This window comes from Salmo salar, chromosome 12, assembly GCF_965601325.2.
Source record: "Salmo salar chromosome 12, fSalSal1, whole genome shotgun sequence".
NCBI classification, from domain to species: Eukaryota; Metazoa; Chordata; class Actinopteri; order Salmoniformes; family Salmonidae; genus Salmo; species Salmo salar.
The window spans coordinates 88543862-88566751 of record NC_138302.1 but is presented as its reverse complement, the minus strand read 5'-3'; the positions used below and the strand labels follow the sequence as shown (position 1 = coordinate 88566751).

The 22890-nt window shown below is 41.6% G+C and overlaps 1 protein-coding gene across 1 annotated transcript in view; it reads right to left on the bottom strand.

The window, feature by feature from the left end:
* Window positions 1-22890, bottom strand: part of LOC106565964 (kazrin) — a 465997-nt gene that overhangs the window by 187631 nt on the left and 255476 nt on the right. The window contains exon 3 of the mRNA XM_014133666.3: window positions 22211-22418. Coding sequence (XP_013989141.2) covers window positions 22211-22418 — 208 coding nt within the window. The remainder of the gene's footprint in view (window positions 1-22210; window positions 22419-22890) is intronic.

Below are 22890 nucleotides of genomic sequence, written 5' to 3'. Positions count from 1 at the left end.
TTCAACCATAGCAACAATATCATCACTGCTTCAACCATAGCAACAATATCATCACTGCTTCAACCATAGCAACACTATCATCACTGCTTCAACCATAGCAACAATATCATCACTGCTTCAACCATAGCAACAATATCATCACTGCTTCAACCATAGCAACAATATCATCACTGCTTCAACCATATTAACAATACCATCACTGCTACAACCATAGCAACAATATCATCACTGCTTCAACCATATTAACAATACCATCACTGCTTCAACCATAGCAACAATACCATCACTGCTTGGACCATAGCAACAATACCATCACTGCTTCAACCATATTAACAATATCATCACTGCTTCAACCATAGCAACAATACCATCACTGCTTCAACCATAGCAACAATATCATCACTGCTTCAACCATAGCAACAATACCATCACTGCTTCAACCATATTAACAATATCATCACTGCTTTATCCATAGCAACAATATCATCCCTGCTTCAACCATAGCAACAATATCATCCCTGCTTCAACCATATTAACAATATCATCACTGCTTCAACCATAGCAACAATATCATCACTGCTTCAACCATATTAACAATATCATCCCTGCTTCAACCATATTAACAATACCATCGGGGGCAATCAGTTCACATATGGTGTCCAGAGCACAGATGGGGGCAGAGGGTGGTCTATAGCAGGCGGCAACGGTGAGAGACTTGTTTTTAGAGAGGTGGATTTTTAAAAGTAGAAGTTCAAATTGTTTGGGTACAGACCTGGATAGCAGGACAGAACTCTGCAGGCTATCGCTGCAGTAGATTGCAACACCGCCCCCTTTGGTCTTTCTATCTTGTCTGAAAATGTTGTAGTTAGGGATGAAGATTTCAGAGTTTTTGGTGGACTTCCTAAGCCAAGATTCAGACACAGCTAGGACATCCGGGTTGGCAGAGTGTGCTAAAGCAGTGAATAAAGCAAACTTAGGGAGGAGGCTTCTAATGTTAACATGCATGAAACCAAGGCTATTACGGTTACAGAAGTCATCAAAAGAGAGCGCCTGGGGAGTAGGAGTGGAGCCAGGCACTGCAGGGCCTGGATTCACCTCTACATTCCCAGAGGAGCAGAGAAGAATGAGTATGAGGGTACGGCTAAAAGCTATAAGAATTGGTCGTCTGTGACGTCCAGAATAGAGAGAAAAAGGAGCATGTTTCTGGGGGCGATAAAATAGCTTCAAGGTATAATGTACAGACAAAGGTATGGTGGGATGTGAGTACAGAGGAGGTAAACCGAGGCATTTAGTGATGATGAGAGAGATATTGTCTCTAGAAACATCATTGAAACCAGAAGATGTCATAGCATGTGTGGGTGGAGGAACTGAGAGGTTGGATAAGGTATAATGAGCAGGGCTAGAGGCTCTACAGTGAAATAAGCCAATAAACACTAACCAGAACAGCAATGGACAAGGCATATTGACATGCTTAGCCGAGTGATCAAAGGGTCCAGTGAGATTCAGACAGCTAGCCGGGCCATAGGTAGCAAGGTGGTGGAAGATGGAGGGAGGTCTGTTTTTAGCCACCTCGTGCGTTTCCGTCTGTGGATTAGTGGGGTTCCGTGTGGAAGGGGGGACCAGTCCAAGTTGGCAAAATAGTTAGTTATAGTGGCCCAAGAAAAGTGTCCAATAGACCTATTCCGATCGCAGCCGATAAGACAGCTAACGATTAGCAGGCCGCAGAATGGGCGATCAGGTTACGTCGCGATGGAGGGGCCAGTTGGATAATTCCCTCGGGCAGATAACGTCGGTGGTCCAGTCGTGAAGGCCCGATGGGGCTCCGCATCGGCAGTAAAACGGGTCCGGATAGGTGATTGTAGCCCAGGAGACACTTCAGCTGGCTAGCTCAGGAATAATGTGTGTTAATTCCGGGACCGACGTTGCCAATAGTCACTCAGGTAGCAGCTAGTTAGCTGCAAGATCCAGGTGTAAATGTCCAGAGCATGCGGTAGAAATCCGGGGAAAGGAGAGAGAATAGGACCGGTATGCTCTGGTCTGAGTCGCGCTGTACAAAGACTGGCGATAGCTTTTCGAGCTAATGGATATCTGATATCTGACTGCTAACCGTGGCTAGCTGAACTTCAACGTTAGCCAGTGAAAATGGCTAACCTCTGGCTAGCTTCTGTTGTGGATTTCAGATTTGAGGTAAATAATACTTTATTTTTTAAATAGGTGAGGCGGGTTGCAGGAGAGTGCTTTGAGGTTGAGTTTTTAGAAGAAAAAATTTAAAAAGATATGTGAAGAAAAATATGTAAATATATATATATATACACGGGACACGACAAGAGGAGGGTAAAGGACGTCAGAACTGCTACACCATCTTGGAATGAAGAATATTAACAATACCATCCCTGCTTCAACCATAGCAACAATATCATCACTGCTTCAACAATAGCAACAAAAATCATCACTGCTTCAACCATATTAACAATATCATCACTGCTTCAACCATATTACAATACCATCACTGCTTCAACCATATTAACAATATCATCACAGCTTCAACCATATTAACAATACCATCATCACTGCTTCAACCATATTCACAATACCATCATCACTGCTTCAACCATATTCACAATACCATCATCACTGCTTCAACCATATTAACAATACCATCACTGCTTCAACCATAATAACAATATCATCACTGCTTCAACCATAGCAACAATATCATCACTGCTTCAACCATATTAACAATACGATCACTGCTTCAACCATATTGACAATACCATCACTGCTTCAACCATACTAACAAAATCATCAATGCTTCAACCATATTAACAATATCATCACTGCTTCAACCATAGCAACAATATCATCACTGCTTCAACCATATTAACAATATCATCACTGCTTCAACCATATTAACAATACCATCACTGCTTCAACCATATTAACAATATCATCACTGCTTCAACCATATTAACAATACCATCACTGCTTCAACCATATTAACAATACCATCACTGCTTCAACCATACTAACAAAATCATCACTGCTTCAACCATATTAACAATATCATCACTGCTTCAACCATAGCAACAATATCATCACTGCTTCAACCATATTAACAATATCATCACTGCTTCAACCATATTAACAATACCATCACTGCTTCAACCATATTAACAATATCATCACTGCTTCAACCATAATAACAATATCATCACTGCTTCAACCATATTAAAAAATCATCACTGCTTCAACCATATTAACAATATCATCCCTGCTTCAACCATATTAACAAACTCATCACTGCTTCAACCATATTAACAATATCATCACTGCTTCAACCATGTTAACAATATCATCCCTGCTTCAGCCATATTAACAATATCATCACTGCTTCAACCATAGCAACAATATCATCACTGCTTCAACCATATTCACAATACCATCACTGCTTCAACCATATTCACAATACCATCACTGCTTCAACCATATTAGCAATATCCTCACTGCTTCAACCATGTTAACAATATCATCACTGCTTCAACCATAGCAACAATACCATCACTACTTCAACCATAGCAACAATATCATCACTGCTTCAACCATAGCAACAATATCATCACTGCTTCAACCATATTAACAATATCATCACTGCTTCAACCATATTAACAATATCATCACTGCTTCAACCATAGCAACAATACCATCACTGCTTCAACCATAGCAACAATACCATCACTGACTCAACCATATTAAAAATACCATCACTGCTTCAACCATATTAACAATATCGTCACTGCTTCAACCATATTAACAATATCATCACTGCTTCAACCATATTAACAATACCATCACTGCTTCAACCATATTAACAATATCATCACTGCTTCAACCATATTAACAATATCATCACTGCTTCAACCATATTAACAATATCAACACTGCTTCAACCATATTAACAATACCATCACTGCTTCAACCATATTAACAATACCATCACTGCTTCAACCATATTAACAAAATCATCACTGCTTCAACCATATTAACAATATCGTCACTGCTTCAACCATATTAACAATATCGTCACTGCTTCAACCATATTAACAATATCGTCACTGCTTCAACCATATTAACAATACCATCACTGCTTCAACCATATCAACAATATCATCACTGCTTCAACCATATTAACAATACCATCACTGCTTCAACCATGTTAACAATATCATCCCTGCTTCAGCCATATTAACAATATCATCACTGCTTCAACCATAGCAACAATATCATCACTGCTTCAACCATATTCACAATACCATCACTGCTTCAACCATAGCAACAATATCATCACTGCTTCAACCATATTAACAATATCATCACTGCTTCAACCATAGCAACAATATCATCACTGCTTCAACCATATTCACAATACCATCACTGCTTCAACCATAGCAACAATACCATCACTGCTTCAACCATATTAGCAATATCCTCACTGCTTCAACCATGTTAACAATATCATCACTGCTTCAACCATAGCAACAATACCATCACTGCTTCAACCATAGCAACAATATCATCACTGCTTCAACCATAGCAACAATATCATCACTGCTTCAACCATATTAACAATATCATCACTGCTTCAACTATATTAACAATATCATCACTGCTTCAACCATAGCAACAATACCATCACTGCTTCAACCATAGCAACAATACCATCACTGCTTCAACCATAGCAACAATATCATCACTGCTTCAACCATGTTAACAATATCATCACTGCTTCAACCATATTAACAATATCATCACTGCTTCAACCATAGCAACAATATCATCACTGCTTCAACCATATTAACAATACCATCACTGCTTCAACCATATTAACAATACCATCACTGCTTCAAACATATTAACAATACCATCACTGCTTCAATCATACTAACAAAATCATCACTGCTTCAACCATATTAACAATATCATCACTGCTTCAACCATATTAACAATACCATCACTGCTTCAACCATATTAGCAATATCCTCACTGCTTCAACCATGTTAACAATACCATCACTGCTTCAACCATAGCAACAATATCATCACTGCTTCAACCATAGCAACAATACCATCACTGCTTCAACCATATTCACAATACCATCACTGCTTCAACCATATTAGCAATATCCTCACTGCTTCAACCATGTTAACAATATCATCACTGCTTCAACCATAGCAACAATACCATCACTGCTTGGACCATAGCAACAATACCATCACTGCTTCAACCATATTAACAATATCGTCACTGCTTCAACCATATTAACAATATCATCACTGCTTCAACCATATTAACAATATCATCACTGCTTCAACCATATTAACAATACCATCACTGCTTCAACCATACTAACAATATCATCACTGCTTCAACCATATTAACAATATCATCACTGCTTCAACCATATTAACAATATCATCACTGCTTCAACCATATTAACAATACCATCACTGCTTCAACCATATTAACAATATCATCACTGCTTCAACCATATTAACAATATCATCACTGCTTCAACCATAGCAACAATACCATCACTGCTTCAACCATAGCACAATACCATCACTTACTCAACCATATTAACAATACCATCACTGCTTCAACCATATTAACAATATCGTCACTCCTTCAACCATATTAACAATATCATGACTCCTTCAACCATAGCAACAATATCATCACTGCTTCAACCATACTAACAATATCATCACTGCTTCAACCATATTAACAATATCATCACTGCTTCAACCATATTCACAATACCATCACTGCTTCAACCATAGCAACAATACCATCCCTGCTTCAACCATACTAACAATATCATGACTCCTTCAACCATAGCAACAATATCATCACTGCTTCAACCATATTCACAATACCATCACTGCTTCAACCATAGCAACAATACCATCACTGCTTCAACCATATTAGCAATATCCTCACTGCTTCAACCATGTTAACAATATCATCACTGCTTCAACCATAGCAACAATACCATCACTGCTTCAACCATAGCAACAATATCATCACTGCTTCAACCATAGCAACAATATCATCACTGCTTCAACCATATTAACAATATCATCACTGCTTCAACCATATTAACAATATCATCACTGCTTCAACCATAGCAACAATACCATCACTGCTTCAACCATAGCAACAATACCATCACTGCTTCAACCATAGCAACAATATCATCACTGCTTCAACCATGTTAACAATATCATCACTGCTTCAACCATATTAACAATATCATCACTGCTTCAACCATAGCAACAATATCATCACTGCTTCAAGCATATTAACAATACCATCACTGCTTCAAACATATTAACAATACCATCACTGCTTCAATCATACTAACAAAATCATCACTGCTTCAACCATATTAACAATATCATCACTGCTTCAACCATATTAACAATACCATCACTGCTTCAACCATATTAGCAATATCCTCACTGCTTCAACCATGTTAACAATACCATCACTGCTTCAACCATAGCAACAATATCATCACTGCTTCAACCATAGCAACAATACCATCACTGCTTCAACCATATTCACAATACCATCACTGCTTCAACCATATTAGCAATATCCTCACTGCTTCAACCATGTTAACAATATCATCACTGCTTCAACCATAGCAACAATACCATCACTGCTTGGACCATAGCAACAATACCATCACTGCTTCAACCATATTAACAATATCGTCACTGCTTCAACCATATTAACAATATCATCACTGCTTCAACCATATTAACAATATCATCACTGCTTCAACCATATTAACAATACCATCACTGCTTCAACCATACTAACAATATCATCACTGCTTCAACCATATTAACAATATCATCACTGCTTCAACCATATTAACAATATCATCACTGCTTCAACCATATTAACAATACCATCACTGCTTCAACCATATTAACAATATCATCACTGCTTCAACCATATTAACAATATCATCACTGCTTCAACCATAGCAACAATACCATCACTGCTTCAACCATAGCACAATACCATCACTTACTCAACCATATTAACAATACCATCACTGCTTCAACCATATTAACAATATCGTCACTCCTTCAACCATATTAACAATACCATCACTGCTTCAACCATATTAACAAAATCATCACTGCTTCAACCATATTAACAAAATCATCACTGCTTCAACCATATTAACAATATCATCACAGCTTCAACCATATTAACAATATCATCACTGCTTTATCCATAGCAACAATATCATCACTGCTTCAACCATAGCAACAATACCATCACTGCTTCAACCATATTAACAATATCATCACTGCTTCAACCATAGCAACAATATCATCACTGCTTCAACCATATCAACAATATCATCCCTGCTTCAACCATATTAACAATACCATCACTGCTTCAACCATATTAACAATATCATCACTGCTTCAACCATGTTAACAATATCATCACTGCTTCAACCATACTAACAATACCATCACTGCTTCAACCATAGCAACAATATCATCACTGCTTCAACCATATTAACAATATCATCACTGCTTCAACCATACACTACCACACGCCACCTAGCCTCATCACTGCTTCAACCATATTAACAATACCATCACTGCTTCAACCCATACCCCGCCAACCAATACTCCATCACTGCTTCAACCATAGCAACAATATCATCACTGCTTCAACCATAGCAACAATATCATCACTGCTTCAACCATATCAACAATACCATCACTGCTACAACCATAGCAACAATATCATCACTGCTTCAACCATAGCAACACTATCATCACTGCTTCAACCATAGCAACAATATCATCACTGCTTCAACCATAGCAACAATATCATCACTGCTTCAACCATAGCAACAATATCATCACTGCTTCAACCATATTAACAATACCATCACTGCTACAACCATAGCAACAATATCATCACTGCTTCAACCATATTAACAATACCATCACTGCTTCAACCATAGCAACAATACCATCACTGCTTGGACCATAGCAACAATACCATCACTGCTTCAACCATATTAACAATATCATCACTGCTTCAACCATAGCAACAATACCATCACTGCTTCAACCATAGCAACAATATCATCACTGCTTCAACCATATTAACAATATCATCACTGCTTTATCCATAGCAACAATATCATCACTGCTTCAACCATAGCAACAATATCATCCCTGCTTCAACCATATTAACAATATCATCACTGCTTCAACCATAGCAACAATATCATCACTGCTTCAACCATATTAACAATATCATCCCTGCTTCAACCATATTAACAATACCATCACTGCTTCAACCATAGCAACAATATCATCACTGCTTCAAACATATTAACAATATCATCACTGCTTCAACCATATTAACAATATCATCACTGCTTCAACCATAGCAACAATAGCATCACTGCTTCAACCATAGCAACAATACCATCACTGCTTCAACCATAATAACAATATCATCACTGCTTCAACCATATTAACAATATCATCACTGCTTCAACCATGTTAACAATACCATCACTGCTTCAACCATTTTAACAATATCATCACTGCTTCAACCATAGCAACAATACCATCACTGCTTCAACCATAGCAACAATATCATCACTGCTTCAACCATATTAACAATATCATCCCTGCTTCAACCATATTAACAAACTCATCCCTGCTTCAACCATATTAACAATATCATCACTGCTTCAACCATGTTAACAATATCATCCCTGCTTCAGCCATATTAACAATATCATCACTGCTTCAACCATAGCAACAATATCATCACTGCTTCAACCATAGCAATAATACCATCACTGCTTCAACCATATTCACAATACCATCACTGCTTCAACCATATTAGCAATATCCTCACTGCTTCAACCATGTTAACAATATCATCACTGCTTCAACCATAGCAACAATACCATCACTGCTTCAACCATAGCAACAATACCATCACTGCTTCAACCATAGTAACAATATCATCACTGCTTCAACCATATTAACAATACCATCACTGCTTCAACCATATTAACAATATCATCACTGCTTCAACCATATTAACAATATCATCACTGCTTCAACCATAGCAACAATACCATCACTGCTTCAACCATAGCAACAATACCATCACTTACTCAACCATATTAACAATACCATCACTGCTTCAACCATATTAACAATATCGTCACTGCTTCAACCATATTAACAATATCATCACTGCTTCAACCATATAAACAATATCATCACTGCTTCAACCATATTAACAATATCATCACTGCTTCAACCATATTAACAATATCATCACTGCTTCAACCATAGCAACAATACCATCACTGCTTCAACCATAGCAACAATACCATCACTTACTCAACCATATTAACAATACCATCACTGCTTCAACCATATTAACAATATCGTCACTGCTTCAACCATATTAACAATATCATCACTGCTTCAACCATATAAACAATATCATCACTGCTTCAACCATATTAACAATACCATCACTGCTTCAACCATATTAACAAAATCATCACTGCTTCAACCATATTAACAAAATCATCACTGCTTCAACCATAATAACAATATCATCACTGCTTCAACCATAGCAACAATATCATCACTGCTTCAACCATATTAACAATACGATCACTGCTTCAACCATATTGACAATACCATCACTGCTTCAACCATACTAACAAAATCATCAATGCTTCAACCATATTAACAATATCATCACTGCTTCAACCATAGCAACAATATCATCACTGCTTCAACCATATTAACAATATCATCACTGCTTCAACCATATTAACAATACCATCACTGCTTCAACCATATTAACAATATCATCACTGCTTCAACCATATTAACAATACCATCACTGCTTCAACCATAGCAACAATATCATCACTGCTTCAACCATAGCAACAATATCATCACTGCTTCAACCATAGCAACAATATCATCACTGCTTCAACCATAGCAACACTATCATCACTGCTTCAACCATAGCAACACTATCATCACTGCTTCAACCATAGCAACAATATCATCACTGCTTCAACCATAGCAACAATATCATCACTGCTTCAACCATATTAACAATATCATCACTGCTTCAACCATATTAACAATATCATCACTGCTTCAACCATATTAACAATATCATCACTGCTTCAACCATACTAACAATACCATCACTGCTTCAACCATAGCAACAATATCATCACTGCTTCAACCATAGCAACAATATCATCACTGCTTCAACCATAGCAACAATATCATCACTGCTTCAACCATAGCAGCACTATCATCACTGCTTCAACCATAGCAACAATATCATCACTGCTTCAACCATAGCAACAATATCATCACTGCTTCAACCATATTAACAATATCATCACTGCTTCAACCATATTAACAATACCATCACTGCTTCAACCATAGCAACAATATCATCACTGCTTCAACCATATTAACAATACCATCACTGCTTCAACCATAGCAACAATACCATCACTGCTTCAACCATAGCAACAATATCATCACTGCTTCAACCATAGCAACAATATCATCACTGCTTCAACCATATTAACAATATCATCACTGCTTCAACCATAGCAACAATACCATCACTGCTTCAACCATAGCAACAATATCATCACTGCTTCAACCATAGCAACAATATCATCACTGCTTCAACCATAGCAACAATATCATCACTGCTTCAACCATAGTAACAATACCATCACTGCTTCAACCATAGCAACAATATCATCACTGCTTCAACCATAGCAACAATATCATCACTGCTTCAACCATAGCAACAATAGCATCACTGCTTCAACCATAGCAACAATATCATCACTGCTTCAACCATATTAACAATATCATCACTGCTTCTAACCATAGCTTAACAATACTCATCACTGCTTCAACCATAGCAACAATATCATCACTGCTTCAACCATAGCAACAATATCATCACTGCTTCAACCATAGCAACAATATCATCACTGCTTCAACCATAGTAACAATACCATCACTGCTTCAACCATAGTAACAATATCATCACTGCTTCAACCATAGCAACAATATCATCACTGCTTCATCCATATTAACAATATCATCACTGCTTCAACCATTTTAACAATATCATCACTGCTTCAACCATATTAACAATACCATCACTGCTTCAACCATAGCAACAATACCATCACTGCTTCAACCATAGCAACAATACGATCACAATGGGAAGGAATCCATTAAATAGTTATTTTCATGGTTAAAAACACTATTTGTTTCTCCTTGAACTAACTTTCTCTGACTTCCAAGTCCAATATGTGAAAGTATCAGATGGGCTCATTGTGTCTCCTCAGTTGTACCCTGTCATAAAGCTGGCATCTCTCTCCCTGCCTGCGTCTCTCTTGCTCCCTTCCTGGTTCTGCTCCACTGCTTGTCTTAGCCTCAGCCGGTCCCAATAAAGGACAGTTCATGTCATCGGCTGCCTGCCGTCACCACCGAGGCCATCTGCTGCCCAGCTGCAGAGAAGAGCCACCGTCACCAGTTGCACCACCTGGCAGGGCAGGTAGGGCCCCTGATGGAGCGGTGTGGCCCCTCACAAGGCAGGGCAGACAGGACCCCAGAGGGAGAGGTGTGGCCCCTCACCAGGCAGGGCAGGTAGGGTCCCTGATGGAGAGGTGTGGCCCCTCACCAGGCAGGGCAGGCAGGGCCCCAGAGGGAGAGGTGTGGCCCCTCACCAGGCAGGGCAGGCAGGGCCCCAGAGGAAGAGGTGTGGCCCCTCACTAGGTAGAAAGAGGGGCACTTTTCTGACCGTCCTAGTTTTCCAAATCCATCAATCCCAAAACAAGCGGAGGTCACTTTTCATTAGGATCTTTTGACCCCAATGAAATCCACAACTTACTCCCAAACATTACACCACTTCACTATCCCCTTCACTAACCCTTTCACTAAACACTATGCCTTGTCAACCCCGACCTTCAACTGAATGATGGTGACTAAAACAAAATGTAAACATTATCACCATTTCTCATTTCTTGACTTTCCCTACATGAAATTAAACAGAAACTTGCACCAAGCCGGCTTCCTCCTAAAAATCCCTAAAACATCTTGCAGTTACTCCATCATTCTGTATGGTCCTACTGTTCACACTGATACAGGCCTGTCTGTCTGCAACGTGCCTGGCTCTGTCTCAATGGACTCATTACCAGGCCTGGCCTTATTAACAGAGCACAGAGGAGACAGACAGATGACAATAAAGTCCTTATGCATTACAAGCCACTACCAGGCACTGTAGAATAATGGCTGACAATGTAAACACAAATCATACTAGTCTAGTCAATGGACACACTAAACTGCATGTGTGCAATTGGTTTTGTCAGACCTATATTCTACACAGGAAATCTGAAGTTCAATTGAATTATTGCAGCAAAATCCAATTTCTTCTATTTCCAATTCATTAAACTCTGAGTAAGGTGTTCCTGTATTTCTCAAAAAGAAAGTGCACTGAGATGCTAGCTCTTCAATCTTCATCTCTCTCTCTCTCTCTCTCTTTGTACAAGGCCATGGCCAACATCATAGGGGTCCAGCTCCCATTCCTCCCTAGTGGAGTGGTGCCTCACTGCCCCACTGCCTCACTGCCTCACTGCCCCACTGCCCCACTGCCCGACTGCCTCACTGCCTCACTGCCCCACTGCCCCACTGCCCCACTGCCTCGGGCTCAACTAGTAGTGGAGCTGGGGCCCCTGGAGCCGCTGGAGATCTCTGCTGAAGGAATTAATAGCCTTCCCTATAGAGAGAGAGAGGGGGAGGGTAAAGAGAGAGAGAGAGCGAGAGCGAGAGAGCGCGCGAGAGAGAGAGAGAGAGAGAGAGAGAGAGAGAGAGAGAGAGAGAGAGAATCCATAGAATCGAACCACTTCTGGGAAAATTGGAACACACTAAACAAACAACCACACGAAGAGTTATCTATCCAAAACAGAGATATGTGGATAAACCACTTCTCCAGTCGTTTTGGTACTACAACAATGAACAAACAGCAAAAACCATATACAGTGCATTCGGAAAGTATTCAGAAATAAATAATGGTCTTCCAAAAAAGGTCCAGTTGCCAGGACCACAAATACAAATTCCATCTAGACACCGTTGCCCTAGAGCACACAAAAAACTATACATACCTCGGCCTAAACATCAGCGCCACAGATAACTTCCACAAAGCTGTGAACGATCTGAGAGCAAAGTAAGAAGGGCCTTCTATGCCATCAAAAGGAACATAAAATTTGACATATCAATTAGGATCTGGCTAAAAATACATTAATCTGTTATAGAACCCATTGCCCTTTATGGTTGTGAGGTCTGGGGTCCGCTCACCAACCAAGAATTCACAAAATGGGACAAAAAACAAATTGAGACTCTGCATGCAGAATTCTGCAAAAATGTCCTCCATGTACAACGTAAAACACCAAATAATGCATGCAGAGCAGAATTAGGCCAATACACGCTAATGATCAAAATCCCAAAAAGAGACATTCAATTCGACAACCACCTAAAAGGAAGCGAAGAGATGAACCTGGAGAAGAGTCCCCTAAGCAAGCTGGTCCTGGGGCTCTGTTCACAAACACAAACATACCACAAAGAGCTCCAGGACAGCAACACAATTAGACCCAACAATATCATGAGAAAACAAAATGATAATTACTTGACACATTGGAAATAATTATCAAAACAACTGAGCAAACTAGAATACCATTTAGCCCGAAACAGAGATTACTCAGTGGCAGAATACCTGATTACTGTGACTGACCCGAAATGAAGGAAAGCTTTGTACAGATTCAGTGAGCATAGCCTTGCTATTAAGAAAGGTCGCCGTTGGCAAACCTGGCTCTCAAGAGAAGACAGGCTATGTGCACACCACCCACAAAATGAGGTGGAAACTGTGCACATCCTAAACTCCTGACAAATGTATGACCTAAATTAGAGACATATATTTCCCTCAGATTAGACAGACCCACAAAGAATTTGAAAACAAATCAAATTTTGATAAACTCCCATATCTATTGGGTGAAATACCAAAATGTGCAATCAGAGCATCAAGATTTGTGACCTGTTGGCACAAGAAAAGGGCAACCAGTGAAGAACAAACACCATTGTAAATACAACCCATCATTATTTATTTTCTCTTTTGTACTTTAACTATTTGCACATCGCTACAGCACTGTTTGTAGACATAATATGACATTTGTAATGTCTTTATTCTTTTGGAACTTCTGTGAGTATAATGTTTACATTTCATTCGTATTGTTTATTTCACTTTTATTTATCCATTTCACTTGCTTTGGCAATGTAAATATATGTTTCCCATGCCGATAAAGCCCCTTGAATTGAATTAAAATGAGAGAGAGAGGAGGGGTAGAGCGGAAGAGAGAGAGAGGAGGGGTAGAGCGGAAGAGAGAGAGAGGAGGGGTAGAGCGGAAGAGAGAGAGAGGGGTGGGGGTGACCTGCCTCTGGCTATTATTCGGACAAAGTTCCTCTCCCGCTGCATTGGCCACAGACAGGGCATGGCTGGGGGAGGGCTGGGAGAAGGGGAGGAGAGGGTGGGGGGGGAGGTTCTGGCTCACTACAGGGTGTACTTTCTCTGCATGTGGAGAGTGAACAGGAAGGTGGGTGGTCCCAGGAGAGAGGTGGAGAGAGGTGGAGAGAGATGGAGAGAGGGGGTGAGGTGGGGCTTTCTGTTCTCAGTCTCTCACTGAGTTAAATGGTTTCCGAGTGTGTACATGTATTCCTCTTACTCTATCCCAGAACTGCTCTAGAGCACCATGAGGTAATGAGAGAGCTGAGACCTAAACTCAGGCCAGATGGAGAGAAGTAGTCTTCCTCACAGGGCTCTGCAGGTACTAGAAACCAGCATGACTTCCCTCATCTGAAGAAAGAAGTTGAGTATCCATTATTTTGTATTAAGAAGTGTTGGACTTTATTCCCTTTCCAATTGACTACAGTATGTGCACTTCCAAAAAGGTCTTTCAGCCGCTGCAAGTCCACAATCCTCTCTAACCTATCCTTACCATGCTTCAGTAGGGTGAAGAGAGTATAGATTGTCCTTCATTCCAACCACATCACTAATCCTACAATTGAACCATAACACTAAAACTCTGACCACCAACAACCCTCTCAGATCAAAACCTAACTCTGCTTCAAACACACAAAGCTAAATCCCTCACCTCAAACCTTGACCCTGACCGACACTGGCCCCCTGTGAGAGGTGCAACACCATCCAGTAAACATACTGCTTATATTACAACTATTTCCTCTTGTGTTCAGCACAATCCGGCCTGTTGTAAGTGAGATGTATTCTCCCCCTGTTGTACCAGATGTGTCTCTCTTACGTACAGTATGAGCAACTGAAGGCTGCCTTCTTTACGGCGGTGTCTTAGGAGCTTTATGGAGTAGTACTGTATTTGCAGATTCCCATGAGTCTGTGATGAGTGCCCGCTCACCCAGTGCCTGCAAGATACTGATCAGCCCCAACCATAAATAATGGAACAGGCTTACAGTGCATTGATTTTGGTCCATTCTGGTACTGCTCCACTGGCTCAGATGTATTGGGTGTGAGGCGGATATTTCACACCATCTTTTCCCCCCAGTCGGACCCGTATTAGGGGCGACAGTAATGTAGTCGATTGGCGGTGGAACATCAGAATCATTTAGAAATGCTAAACAGATTGCGGACATCCAAGTGATGGATTAATATAGTATCCAATCATGCCGAGGTGTCATCACCCCATTATGAATACTTCAGTGTCAGCGTCTGGAAAAAGAGGAGGCAGGTCATTTGTTCCATTCAGCTGCCCAGTGGACCCAGCCTCCTACTGTAGATATGTACTGTAGAGTAGAACCAGGGGAGGAAACACAGTCAACACAAACACAAAACAGGCTGGTTCATGCGTGCCGATTCACTACCATTCAGTACACACACACACACTGGTTTTGCTGCCACTTTCATTGATGCTACTTCTGAGGAGGTCCAAAGTTAGGGAGAGTTGTGGGCCATCATGGCCGGCGAGTGGTGGTTTAATCTTGTGTCACTGCCAGCCAGTGGTTTGTTTTAGAAGGGCAGATTCCAAGGGCAAGGAACCAGATTGAGCTCTAGTTTTATAGCTTTATTGGACATCTGTCAGTGATGTTATTGAGGTCCCACAGAGGTGAAACACAGTAAAAAGTCCTGGCATTTTTGCACAGCAGAATATATTTACAGGAGTCAGCCTGTGCATACTAACAAGTCTTGTCTGTTTGCTAGCCTTGATCCGGCTCAGGGCAAGGCTTACAAACACCCTGACATAGAGAAGGAAACACACTTCAAGAAGTCTTAATCTCTTAATCCACTGAGTGCTGAAGCTGATGTATCAGATAACTCCTCTGACTAAGAGGGGAAATTTCACTAAGAGGAGAAATCAGAGAAATCTAAGTCTCACACATGAACAATCTTAAACCTCATCTTGTAAGATTACCTTAAACAAAGACGGTATAAACGGTCAGCTCTGTGATCCCCTCTCCTTCCAGGGCGAGATTATGTGACTGAGTTCCCTTCCTAGCATGCAGTGGGGGAAGAGTTATAGGTAACTGCCAAAATAAAGGTAACGCCAACATAAAGCGTCTGGCCTGGGGCCACCACGAGCCGCCAGAACAGCTTCAATGCACCTTGGCATAAATTCTACAAGTGTCTGGAACTCTATTGGAGGGATGTGACACCATTCTTCCACGAGAATTTCCATAATTTGGTGTTTTGTTGATGGTGGTGGAAAACGCTGTCTCAGGCACCTCTCCAGAATCTCCCATATGTGTTCAATTGGGCTGAGATCTGGTGAGTGACACACACACATGGATGTACACGCACACACACACTTTTTAAACCCCCTATGCTCCTTTGAGACCCCTCTTTCAATGTCACTGAGATCTCTTCTTCTAGCCGTGGTACCATTTTTATACATGACCCTAAGCATGATGGGATGTTAACTGATTCATTAAATCAGGAACCACACTTGTGTGGAAGCATCTGCATTCAATATACCTTGTATCCCTCATTTACTCTATTTTGGCAGTTACCTGTATGTGTGTCTCTGTTTGGGTTTTGACTAAACAGCCTCACATAACTCCAGTCACCTGACTGGCTGGCCTGCCGACTGTCCGGCTGGGGAACAGGAAGCATGACATCACTGCCCTGATGCAAAGGCATGTGTGAATGTGGAATTGAGGTTCCCTGTTAACGCTGCATGACTGAAGAGGGAGGGAGGCCAGGGAATCACGCTCTGAACCCAACCACAGACTCTCTCCCAGATAGCAGATAGCAGCCCGCCAGATAGCAGATAGCAGCCCGCCAGATAGCAGATAGTCAGATAGCAGATAGCCAGAAAGCAGCCCATCATCTCATCCACTCAGTGTGAGAACTCTAACATGCTAATGACACCTGTTCAAACAGAGAGTCTATCCAGTGTCCACCCACTAGGCAAGCAGAGTCGAGCAGAGGAAGCAAGGGTGAGCTGGGTAAACATTTCACACTGACCAGTCGACTCTGTGCTTTAAACCCTGAGGGCCAACCAGCTCCAGCTGAGATGCCTTTCTGCTCTGCTCAACACCATCTGCTCAACACACAGAGAGAACCATTAGACAGACCCACCTACTGGGTATCACAGACCCGTCAGCTCAATACCCCCTGTTCCACTCCTCCATGGCACCTATACTCAGTAACACAAATTAAGAAATACTAGTGTTTACTGTAGTGTTTTTGCTGACTTTACTGTAGTATTCTCTGTAGTGTTTTTGTGGACATTACTATTGTTTTATTATATTTGATATAGAAGCAGGAGGCTTTCTAAAGGAAACCTACTGGAGAAATAGTAAAGGAACAAATGTTACATGACCTATACAGTAGGTAGGACTGAGTTCTGAACGTGGAGTTCAGAGCTTCTGCTCTGTTGTATTACCTGTAAGGAGCACAATATATGGTCTATACTTGGCATGTCGGTTTTTCACTTACGCGTGGCACAAATTGGGATATGGGTGTGGGGACTGAGTAGGGTATATGCAAATTAAATGCTGTAATACTTACTAAAGTTTTCTACAAAATGCTATACTAAGTATTACACATGATTGAGGGATACTACAGTATACTAAAGTTTACAACAGAATTCTGTAGTAAGTACTATAGTATTCTGTATTAAACTTTAGTATTTTTTTATGTGGGAAGATACAGAACACCAACAGCCTGAGGCTACAAGGCCTTCCTCTCTGATCTCACATCACAGACACACAGCCAATACCAACTGACACCACTACTTACAAACTGACATTGACATACAGTGAGGGAAAAAAGTATTTGATCCCCTGCTGATTTTGTACGTTTGCCCACTGACAAAGAAATGATCAGTCTATAATTTTAATAGTAGGTTTATTTGAACAGTGAGAGACAGAATAACAACAAAATACTCCTGAAAAACGCATGTCAAAAATGTTATAAATTGATTTGCATTTTAATGAGGGAAATAAGTATAGAGTATAGGGTATAGGGTATAGGGTAAAGAGTATAGAGTATACGGTATAGAGTATAGGGTATAGAGTATAGAGTATAGAGTATAGGGTATAGAGTATAGGGTAAAGAGTATAGAGTATAGAGTATAGGGTATAGGGTATAGAGTATAGAGTATAGGGTATAGGGTATAGGGTATAGGGTATAGAGTATAGAGTATAGAGTACAGGGTATAGAGTATAGAGTACAGGGTACAGAGTATAGGGTATAGGGTATAGGGTATAGAGTATAGGATATAGGGTATAGAGTATAGGGTAAAGAGTATAGAGTATAGAGTATAGGGTATAGGGTATAGAGTATAGAGTATAGGGTATAGGGTATAGGGTATAGTGTATAGAGTATAGGGTATAGGGTATAGAGTATAGGGTATAGAGTATAGAGTACAGGGTATAGAGTATAGAGTACAGGGTACAGGGTACAGGGTATAGGGTATAGAGTATAGAGTATGGAGTATAGGGTATAGAGTATAGGGTATAGGGTATAGGGTATAGAGTATAGGGTATAGAGTATAGGGTATAGGGTATAGGGTATAGAGTATAGGGTATAGGGTATAGAGTATAGGGTATAGGGTATAGGGTATAGAGTATAGAGTATAGAGTATAGGGTATAGAGTATAGAGTATAGGGTATAGGGTATAGAGTATAGAGTATATGGTATAGAGTATATGGTATAGAGTATAGAGTATAGGGTGTAGGGTATAGAGTATAGGGTATAGAGTATAGGGTATAGGGTATAGAGTATAGAGTATAGGGTATAGAGTATAGGGTATAGAGTATAGAGTATAGGGTGTAGAATATAGAGTATAGGGTATAGAGTATAGAGTATAGGGTGTAGAATATAGAGTATAGGGTATAGAGTATAGAGTATAGGGTGTAGAATATAGAGTATAGAGTATAGGGTATAGAGTATAGGGTATAGAGTATAGGGTATAGAGTATAGGGTATAGAGTATAGAGTATAGGGTATAGAGTATAGGGTATAGGGTATAGAGTATAGAGTATAGGGTATAGAGTATAGAGTATAGGGTATAGGGTATAGAGTATAGGGTATAGGGTATAGAGTATAGGGTATAGAGTATAGAGTATAGGGTGTAGAATATAGAGTATAGGGTATAGGGTATAGAGTATAGGGTATAGGGTATAGAGTATAGGGTATAGAGTATAGAGTATAGGGTGTAGAATATAGAGTATAGGGTATAGAAATAGCGCACATATAAGATTTACCGCTTCCTTTTTTTAACTTGGCAAGTCAGTTAAGAACAAATTGTTATTTACAATGACGGCCTTCACCGGAAAAACCCGGACGACGCTGGGCCAATTGTGGCAGATTCCCTATGGGACTCCCAATCACGGCAAGTTGTGATACAGCCTGGATTCGAAACAGGGTGTCTCTAGCACTGAGATGCAGCGCCTTAGACTGCTGCGCCACTCGGGAGATCCTTTAAAGACTTGCTTTAAAGGAGAATGACAGATCTATAACTAACATTTTTATGTGAATTTGGTCGGGTCGCCCAAAAAGTGACATATTGCAGCTTTAATATCAGACTCACATCATCCTACTATCATAAATCCCATCACACCCATCTCAGTAAACACACAATCTCTGAAACTCTACCCCACTTATTCTGTAGACTACACTACATCTATGATCAAAGAGACACTGCCTACTGCCTGCTGCCTAGTGCCTACAGCTTAGTGCTTAGTGCCTAGTGCCCACTGCCTAGGGCCTACAGCCTAGTGTCTACTGCCTAGTGTCTACTGCCTAGTGTCTACTGCCTAGTGTCTACTGCCTAGTGTCTACTGCCTAGTGTCTACAGCCTAGTGTCTACTGCCTTGTGCCTAGTACCTGCTGCCTACAGCCTAGTGTCTACTGCCTAGTGTCTACTGCCTAGTGTCTACTGCCTAGTGTCTACAGCCTAGTGTCTACTGCCTAGTGTCTACAGCCTAGTGTCTACAGCCTAGTGTCTACAGCCTAGTGTCTACAGCCTAGTGCCTACTGCCTAGTGTCTACTGCCTAGTGTCTACTGCCTAGTGTCTACTGCCTAGTGCCTACTGCCTAGTGTCTACTGCCTAGTGTCTACTGCCTTGTGGCTAGTACCTGCTGCCTACAGCCTAGTGCCTAATGCCTAGTGTCTACTGCCTAGTGTCTACTGCCTAGTGTCTACTGCCTAGTGTCTACTGCCTAGTGTCTACTGCCTTGTGCCTAGTACCTGCTGCCTACAGCCTAGTGCCTAATGCCTAGTGTCTACTGCCTAGTGTCTACTGCCTAGTGTCTACTGCCTAGTGTCTACTGGCTTGTGGCTAGTACCTGCTGCCTACAGCCTAGTGCCTACTGCCTAGTGTCTACTGCCTAGTGTCTACTGCCTAGTGTCTACTGCCTAGTGTCTACTGCCTAGTGTCTACTGCCTTGTGGCTAGTACCTGCTGCCTACTGCCTAGTGTCTACTGCCTAGTGTCTACTGCCTAGTGTCTACTGCCTAGTGTCTACTGCCTTGTGTCTACTGCCTAGTGTCTACTGCCTAGTGTCTACTGCCTTGTGTCTACTGCCTAGTGTCTACTGCCTAGTGTCTACTGCCTAGGGCCTACAGCCTAGTGTCTACTGCCTAGTGTCTACTGCCTAGTGTCTACAGCCTAGTGTCTACTGCCTTGTGCCTAGTACCTGCTGCCTACTGCCTAGTGTCTACAGCCTAGTGCCTACTGCCTAGTGTCTACAGCCTAGTGTCTACTGCCTAGTGTCTACTGCCTTGTGCCTAGTACCTGCTGCCTACAGCCTAGTGCCTACTGCCTAGTGTCTACTGCCTAGTGTCTACTGCCTAGTGTCTACTGCCTAGTGTCTACTGCCTAGTGTCTACAGCCTAGTGTCTACTGGCTTGTGCCTAGTACCTGCTGCCTACAGCCTAGTGTCTACTGCCTAGTGTCTACTGCCTAGTGTCTACTGCCTAGTGTCTACAGCCTAGTGTCTACTGCCTTGTGCCTAGTACCTGCTGCCTACAGCCTAGTGCCTAATGCCTACTGCCTGCCATGATGTGAATGAAGCAACATGACAATGACCATATCATCCTGATCAACCACGTCCTTCCACATTTCCACCCTTTAAGACAATGTGATGTGACGCCAAACTCATGCTGGAGCAGCTGGCAGCAACTCTCCTCTCTCCGGGCTAACACAGACAGAGAGAGAGCCAGGACGGAGCCAGAGCCAGGGGGAGCAGAGAAACACACAGTCTCCACCACTGCCTAGGAAAGCAGACCAGGACCAGCTTCTCCTTGTCCTAGTTCCATTCTCCTACTCCTCTATCCCTGTCAGGGTGCTGGGACTTATCCAACGCAGGAATAAGTTAGCAAAAGAACGGTGGAATGTGATTAGTCATCCCATTGTCCAGTTACGCATTCCCCAAATACTTCCCCTACACACACACACACACACACACACACACACACACACACACACACACACACACACACACACACACACACACACACACACACACACACGGTGTGTAACTCACCCCGGTAGCGGAGGCTGTCATGGTGGTGGTGCTGGTGGTTGTTCTCCAGGGGCGAGGGGGGGCTGCTGGCCCCCAGCTCTGCCAGTCTACGGCTGGTGGCAGACAGCTCTGAGCGCAGGTTGGTTACCTCCTGACTGGCAGACTGGATGGCCCCATCGATCCTCTGAGCCAGCTGCTTGTTGTCTTCCATCATTTTAAGGATTTTCCCCTGAGGACCAAACCCACACAGAGCAGCATGGTGTCAAGTGGAGCATTAGGGGATGAAGAGACTGATACCCTCTCTCTCCCTCTCTCTTCTTCTTCTCCTCCTCCGCCTCTTCTTCTCTCACAGTTTACTTCACACATAAAAATGCCAGCAGCCAGTTCCTCTTATCTCCCCTCCGTTCAGCCAGAACAGAGATGGTGTTTCTACTTGTTACTGCATACAGTCAGTATCCTCCTGTCCCTGATTTGTGTGTTTTGCCAAATACAGAAAGTGAGTGAGAGAAAGAGATGAAACACAGCAGACGGAGAAGGAAAGTGAGTGTTCCCGCTGAGGAGAATGTGCTGTGAGCAGCTGCTCTATGAGAGGACCCAGCGCATACAGAGATGACATGCACCCTTTTAAATGGAACGTACCATGTGCTGCAGCACCAGGGGAGAGGGGGGTTGTGGGGTGGGGGGGGGGGGGGTGATAGAGG